At 46.4% G+C, this 7,808-nt stretch overlaps 1 protein-coding gene across 1 annotated transcript; it reads right to left on the reverse strand.

The window, feature by feature from the left end:
* Positions 1–4,454: 4,454 nt before the first annotated feature.
* Positions 4,455–7,212, reverse strand: KCNJ11 (potassium voltage-gated channel subfamily J member 11). Its single transcript, XM_027852528.1, has one exon. It carries the CDS (start codon positions 6,834–6,836, stop codon positions 5,634–5,636), a length of 1,203 nt encoding a protein of 400 aa, XP_027708329.1. The 5' UTR covers positions 6,837–7,212; the 3' UTR covers positions 4,455–5,633.
* Between the last annotated feature and the right edge of the window lie 596 nt (positions 7,213–7,808).

Below are 7,808 nucleotides of genomic sequence, written 5' to 3' on the forward strand. Positions count from 1 at the left end.
TCCTCTGAAATGCCTACTAAGGAATAAGGAATGAAGGGCGCGAGAGAGGGAACTTAACTCTAATTGTGCTGAGGCTGAACAATATTGGATTTCCTGGTTCATAGCCACCCTTGAAATTGTATTTCTCCACACCCTCCTTTTTTAGTTTCTAATAATAAAATACTTTTTTTTTTGCCTTTTTACCATACTGAACCATTCCCACACAAGTGAGGCAACTATCCATAATGTTGACAAGTTCTGGACGGTCACTTCTACACTATAGATCATTACTGCTAAACCTCCCAAATCCCACCTGAAAGCTTTGTTTATTCGATGCATATTTTTAGCAGTGCATATTAAAACAAAGATATTTTTCTACTTGTATCAGACATTTAAATATTTATCTAAAACAGTGGCAACATACCACACTCTCTTTGAAAATTAATATTTATCTTCTCCTTTATATAAAAACACTTATTTTGACTTTTTCGTCACTAACTGCTCCTTAGGAAAAGGGACCTGAAGAGACAACATACTTAACATTTGCACAAGTCTGACTCTTCTGTTCTCCTGCCTCCATCAAAGATACCATTGACATGTATGCAAATTATTTCCATAAAGATTTTGTAGAGATGAGAAAATATTTACAACATGGTTATTGTATAAATTGTTTTCCTGATTCTGCTCACTTCCATCTGTATTGGGTTATACTAGTCTTCTCAGGGTTTTCTGAAACTGTCCCCTTCATCATTTCTTACAGCACAATGGTATTCTACCACATTGACCATAACTTGTTCAGTCATGCCTCAATTTATGTTCAGTTTCCAATTCTTTGCCACTACAAAAAGAGATGCTAAAAATATTTTTGTAGATATGGGCCCTTCTCCTCTGAAAAAGCAGGCATTTTGTTAGTAGTGATTTCTATTTCTATTTACTTTTTTTGGGGGTCATATAAAGTCTGTGATATTTCTAGGCATTTGATATCCTCTCCTCTTTCAGATCTTGAGAATCAGTCTGTCAGTATTTTCATAATTATGCCTCTACCAGCATGGAGCTCTTCTTGATTCAGTTCAGTTCCTTCTCCCATCTTTGTTTTCTTGAGTTCCATGTCTACTTATTAATGCTGTATATCAGGAAAGAGCACAAATGTACTAGCTCCAGTGTCACTGATGAATGAAACAGTTTGTTATGGAAATCTTGACTTAACTGTTTATTATCCTCCCACTGTCAACCCTAAATACTCTCAAGGTGATCTGGCTTAATTTGATCTCTTGCTAAATTTACTGTAAATCTGGTTTTTCTTCACTGTTCCTTAAAGTGTTTTTGAGATCGTGTTACTCATAATTGTCTATCCTTTGTGGTATTTTACAAACACATCTTTATTATAAATTGATATTGTCCCTGGTTTCAATATCTATCCATTTGTTAGGGAGATCAAGTGTTTGCTGATTGAGGTAGTTTCTAGGCTCTTTTGATCTCCAGGTTGTAGACAGTTATTTACATTGATTAAATTTTCTTAGGAAATAATGATAGTTTATTGGTGTTTGTTCTTTTATCCATTTCCCATTATTAATTCAATAAACTTGTTTAAATAGGTCAGAAACTTCTGTGTTGTCTATAGTCAACTGGCCTCTTATTATTTACTCTCAAGCCATATTTTTCAACATTTTAAAAAATCATACTTCTCTATGCCTACTTTAGCACTGAAAACCACAAGGTTTAATTGGGAGGGTCTTATTGTTTTAGAGGAGAGGGATGGGACAGAGAGAACATGTACAAAAGTAAGGATAAAGTATATACAAATTAACACAAAGTAATTTCAAGAGGTAGAGTGTCAACTTGTTTGTCATTGGGCAAAGATCTCACATTTCAAGTCCAAACAGTTAAATTAATGTTTATAGGGGTTGGGAATAGATGGGCTAAAAACTGTGGGATTCTTAGCTTTCTGTACATAGATAAGATTTCTGTGTATAGATGGATTCCTGTATGTAGCCAAGAGCTGGTAAATGTTATTGAGTTTGATTCTTGAGTTAATTCTCTAAGATCCTATCATCCTGTTTCCTCAGACTTAGGCTTGCATAGTCTATACAGGATACTACTGCTAAAAGCAATGATAACTTATCTGTGTTCATGTCCACACTACCCCAACCCACCCCTTCCAGCTGCAATGTAAGCTCCTTGAGGATGCAGATCACTAGAAAAATCTTTATATCCCTAGAATTTAGCACAGTGCCTTGCATACAGTAGGCATTAATAAATGTTTGTTGCAACCCAGAATTAGAAGGGACCTCAGAAGTGTCTTGTCCCTCCTACCTCATTTTATAGAGGCAACTGAAGAGTAGGGAGGCTAAATGACTTCTCCATGGTTATCTGGTTAGTAAGTGGGCAGGGCCAGGATTTGAGCCCAGGTCTTTTGACTTCCAGAACTTTTTCCATTACACCATGTTGCCTGAGGTGCCAACAAGGAGCTATGTGAACCCAGAAAAGAAAGAGATCATAGCCAGTTAAGAAGAAACAGATAAATTTGGAATCAGAGTAAGAAAGTGTGCCAGGTTTCACTGTTGGGCATATTCCCCAAGGTGGTTAATAGCAAAAAGAAAGACCTCACATTTATCAACACGTTAGGAGCAGCTTTTTTTTTTTCTTCAGTAGTAAAGATTTAAAAACAAAGTAGATCCATATTAATTAGGGAATGGCTAAGGAAAATTATAGTGTAATAGAATGTTACTGTGCTGTAAGAAATGGGTATGATGAATACAGAGAAGCATGGGAAAATTTATATGAACTGATTCAAAGAGAAGTAAGTAAACCCAGGAAAACAATATATACAATGGCTACAATAATTTAATGGAAAGAACAATGACAACAAAGCAATTGAAACAGAATGCTATGAAATTTAAATAACTAAGTTTGGTCTCAAAGAAGAGATATGAGACTGTATTTCCCCCATTCTTTGCAGAGATGTGGGACTGGGTGTGGAACACTGCATATGATGCCAAATTTGTTTTTACATGTTGTTCCTCTTTTAAAAGATTTTTCTGTTATAAGGGAGGGAGAGGGAGGATACAAAGGGGAATATAGGTGATGTAAAAGTGAAAGATATCAATAAAACTTATTTCAATTAAAAATAAACATGGAAGATCATGGGACTTTAGATAGTCAATTCAATAAACAAATAGGAGATGGCATTTTAGTTGTGCCTTACCCAGAGATGTTGGGGAAAGGCAATTCCGGTAGAAGGAATGATGTTCCCAAAGATGTGGAGGCAGTAACATTCAGAGTTGATAGGAAATAATGAAGAGTCCAGCTTGGTCTGGAAAGGAGATGGATCCTAAACGTTGTAGGACCTTGGATGGCATTTGGAGGTTTGGTGCTTCCTCTTGTTAGTAAGGGGAGCATTTAAAGGTTTATGAGTAGGAGAATGTTGTATTCAAAGTCATGAATTAGGAAGGTCCATCTGGCAATGGGTGTCAGCTACCCAGTTAAGGGAGTTGACCCTGTAAGGCTACTGCAACAGTGGGAATAGAGATGAGATTGATAGAAGTGAATAAATCTCTACCCTGTCAGTATGTCACACTAGCTTCTTCCTTCTTTCCTCCCTCTTCCACTCCACAATAAACTCTCTGCTCTCTTGCTCAGACCCATGGATGGCCAGAGCTCCTTTCTTCTCCAGACCTTGGAGCAATCCTCCTTCTCTTAATCCCTGGGGGTGGGACCAGAACCCAAGAGAAGGACTGGGACAAACTGACAGGCAGGGGGAACTTTAATTAGAATCCTATGATGTTGGAGCTGGAAGGAACCTTAGAGGTTCTCACCCCTCTTTTTTCAAATGGGGAAACCAAAGCTCAGAGAGAGGAAGGGACTTACCCAGGGTCACAGAGGTGGGACCTGAATCCAAGCCTTCAGCTTCTTCATTTTGAAGATAGATGTGGAATTGAGAAACTCAACCAGGAAGGAGAAATTACTTTCTCAAGGTCAGAGTCAGTGGCAAAACCAGGATCAGAACTCAGATCTCTTGACAGGCAGGGTATGAAGTTGGCCCTGGGACACGGGTTCAGTGAAAAAAAGGGTGGGATTGGCGGTCACTCCTCTGCTCTGGGAGGCCCAACACGGACCTAGACCCTAGTTTTTTGGAGCTGGGTTTGAGGCTGGGGAACAAGGCCTTGCCCCAGATGACACAGAAACTAAGGGTTTATTTGGCAATTTAGCATGCTTGTGTTTTGGCCTCTCTGCTGAAGTCTAGTGTCCTTGGCTTTCTTTAGTCAGGGGAAGAAGAAAAGCCTCCCCCCACCCTCAAACCTGGGACAGTTCCCTGCCTCTTTCCTCACCTTGCTATTTCTCAGTCCTCCCTTCTCCAGCAAGTAGTTCACCAATCAGCAAGCAGTCCTGTAACATTATGGGCCAACTGCTGCCCTAAAACCAACACCTTCTCTGCCCTGATATGTCTGCCATTGAAGGTAAGAACCACACAGGAGTTCAGGATATAGGAGGGGGAGGTTTTATTTCCAGACCAGAGATGGCACAGTTCTGGGAAAGCATATACAGCATAGTCTGATCCCTGTTCAGCACATTCCCTATTCATGGTAACAGCATCCAGACTGAAGATTGCTCAGGATCATACTTCACTCCAACTTGAAGACTGATGCTTATCCCGAGTCATCAAATGCCTATAGAAATACACTCCCCTCCCCTGCTCCCAAGCCATTATGTACTCCCTTCTCCTGTAGCACCCAGCACCCATTGCAACTGCGCTTGGGGAGACTGTTTTCCCACATGCTTCCCCTCCGCCTCATACCTAGGGTCCCTTATGTGGTAGTATGTCGGACAGCGCAGTGACAAGCTCTTCTTGTCCTCAGAAACCCTGGAACCCTCCTCCCAAAGTTAATCTTTTATCCCCAGAGTCAAGTACCATCAGCAGGTTTTGGGAGAGAGAGTATTGATGGAGGAGGCTATGGCTGTCTGGCCCTGGACTCTATCGAGAGACTTTCATCCTTCCCTTCCTTGCTTGGCTCACCTCCACCATGGCTCCCATTCTGCAGTTGGCCCAGGGCCCTACTTCCCCCAGAGATGGGAAATTGTGGGGACAGAGAAAGAAAGGTTATGCAATCTCAGTTGGGGGTGGTGGTGCTGGGGGAAGAGATATTGGAGGGACAGATAAGATGGTATTTTGGAAGCTGCACCCGCCTGCCCCAAGACTGGGCTGATTGCTGGCTCACAGGTCAGTGTTGTTATATTGGACTCTGGATCCTACCTCTCAGACTGGGGCATTTGTCCCAAATCTCCCTTCCCCCAACCCAGGCTAGGTCTCCTTTGCCTCCTGAGGGGGCCTGAGCCAGTCCTGTGTTAGTGCTTGGAAGAGCAGAGACAAAAATAGCTGCATGCAGCTGAGACCTGGTGAGCCCATAAATAGCTCAGTGATAAATACCCCATAACACCCCTGAGCAATAGTCAGAAGACACTGAAGCCCTGAAATCATTGCCAGCTCCTAGCAGCTCAGTAAATAAACAGAGGGCCCTGCTGGACCAAAGGCCATTCCCCCCTCCTTCATGCAGGGTTGATGGATCAGGTCTCTACCCTAAGGACTCAAATATGGGAGTGTTGGGAGGTAGGAAAGCCTGGGGAGTTTGAGCTGGCCCACATAGTGAAGGCAGGCCTCAGGACAAGGCATCGAGGGAAATGCTGAACTTGGGCTTGGCTTTGGGCTTGACTGAAGCCACACTCCTCTTTCGGAGGGGCCCTTTGGGAGAGGTGAGAGGGAGGGAATCTAGGAGAGTTCGGTCCTCCTCCAGCTGGCGGGCAGTACAGGTAGGTGTGGGCACCTTGACAGTATTGCCAAACTTAGAGTAGTCCACTGAGTAGCGGCCATCCTCCTCGGCCACGATGGGAACAAAGCGCTGGCCCCAGAGGATCTCATCCGCAAGGTAAGAGGTTCGGGCCTGCGTAGTGATGCCTGTGGTCTCCACCACACCTTCCAATATCACAATGACTTCCAGGTCCTGATGGTGGTGCAGGTCACTGGGGGCAAGGTCATACAGCGGACTGTTGGCATCAATGACATGGTAGATGATAAGTGGAGCCACCAGGAAGATACTGTTGCCACCCACACCATTCTCCATAGGGATGTCCATCTGGTGCAAGGGTACAACCTCACCTTCAGGGCTTGTGGTCTTCCGGACCACCTGCATGCGGATGGTGGCACTGATGATCATACTCTTCCGGAGGTCACCCACACGGAGCATGAAGCAGAGGCGGCCGTGGCGCAAGGCAATGACCGCGTGCTTGCTGAAGATGAGTGTCTCCGCCCGGCGGTGGGCTTGGGCCGTCTTCATGAAGATGCAGCCCAACATGATGGCATTGACCATGAGCCCAACGATGTTCTGCACGATCAGCACCAGGACAGCCAGTGGACATTCCTCAGTCACCATGCGACCCCCGAAGCCAATTGTCACCTGCACCTCGATGGAGAAAAGGAAAGCAGAAGCGAAGGAGTGGATGCTGGTGACGCAGGGTATGAAGGTGGCATCATTCTCCCCAGTTTCAATTCTGGTGTTGTGGTCCAGGTCACCATGAGCAAAAGCAATGAGCCACCAGGCCATGGCAAAGAGTAGCCAGCTGCAGAGGAAGGACATGGTGAAGATGAGCAGCGTGTGGTGCCACTTGAGGTCCACCAGGGTGGTGAAGACGTCCTGAAGGAAGCGGCCCTGCTCCCGAATGTTCTTGTGGGCTACATTGCAGTTGCCATTCTTGGCCACAAAGCGGGCTCTCCTCTCCCGGGCATGGTACCTGGGTTCCGTGGGATCCTCTGCTAGCCGAGTCAGTACATATTCCTCAGGGATGATTCCCTTGCGGGACAGCATGGCTTAGGCCCCCCCTAGGCTTCCCCCATGGGGGGAAGCTTGCTATTTGTGGCCTAACCCAGACCCACCTTCCGAGCTTGTCACCCCCTCCACCCCAAGTCAGGGTTGGAAGGCAGTCATGTAGTCTGACAGGCAATTCCCCACCTTCCTTACCTCTGGCTCCTATGGCCCCTTGCTCACTTCCTCACTTCCTGATGGTATGGCCATCAGTCACCTCCCACACGCTGCCCTTGCCCCAGTCATCTCCTGAGCCTCTCCATTGTTTCACATCAATAACCCCCAGCCTCACTCACTGAACCTGTCCCCTTACCTACTGACCCTGGCCACTCTCCCCATCCCATAGCGCAGGCCCGGCCTCCTGCAGCCTTAACTCTCTATCTTCTCCCCTTCCCACCAGTCCCAGCCCCACCTCCTCTGCCTCCTTCCCCGGAAGCCCTCTGGTTGCGTTCGTGCCTCTCTCCACAGGGTCGGGGGACTCCAACCTCTTCCTCCCTCTCTTCTCCAACCACCACCCCAGCTCAGCGCCCGCCCCTTCCAGCTCAGGGCCTCCTCCTTTCCCCCTCCCCTTAAGCTCAGCACCTGCTGCAGTTCTTCTAGTCGCTGCCGCTGTCTAACCCCGCCCTCCGCGCCAGTGCCAGGCCCAGTCCCGTGTCCAAGATTGTCAGTCTGTCTCTCTGTCCAGCGTCCCCTGCCACCTCGGCTTGGGTTCCAGCTCCGGGAGGGGAGGTGGAAAGCTGGGAACCCTGCCGAGATGAGATAAGGAGGGGTGGAGCAGGGGAGAAAATTGGTTGGGGTTTGTACTGAGGATAGGAGGGTACAGGGTGGCGGTGGGGGCCGAGGAGCGAAGGTGGGGGTGGAGTGGGGTGGGGTGGGGTGAAGAGTGGGAAAGGAAGGTAGGAACTGTGGGAGGCTAACGGCGGGGTGGGATGGGGAAGAGAGGAACTGCAGGAGGCAGAAGTGGGGATCGAAGGC

Source organism: Vombatus ursinus, unplaced genomic scaffold (genome assembly GCF_900497805.2).
Source record: "Vombatus ursinus unplaced genomic scaffold, bare-nosed wombat genome assembly UNPS02009770.1, whole genome shotgun sequence".
Taxonomy (NCBI): Eukaryota; Metazoa; Chordata; class Mammalia; order Diprotodontia; family Vombatidae; genus Vombatus; species Vombatus ursinus.

Coding starts and splice junctions, on each gene's coding strand:
- KCNJ11 (XM_027852528.1), bottom strand. CDS start 6,836: ATGCTGTCCCGCAAGGGAATCATCCCTGAGGAATATGTACTGACTCGG.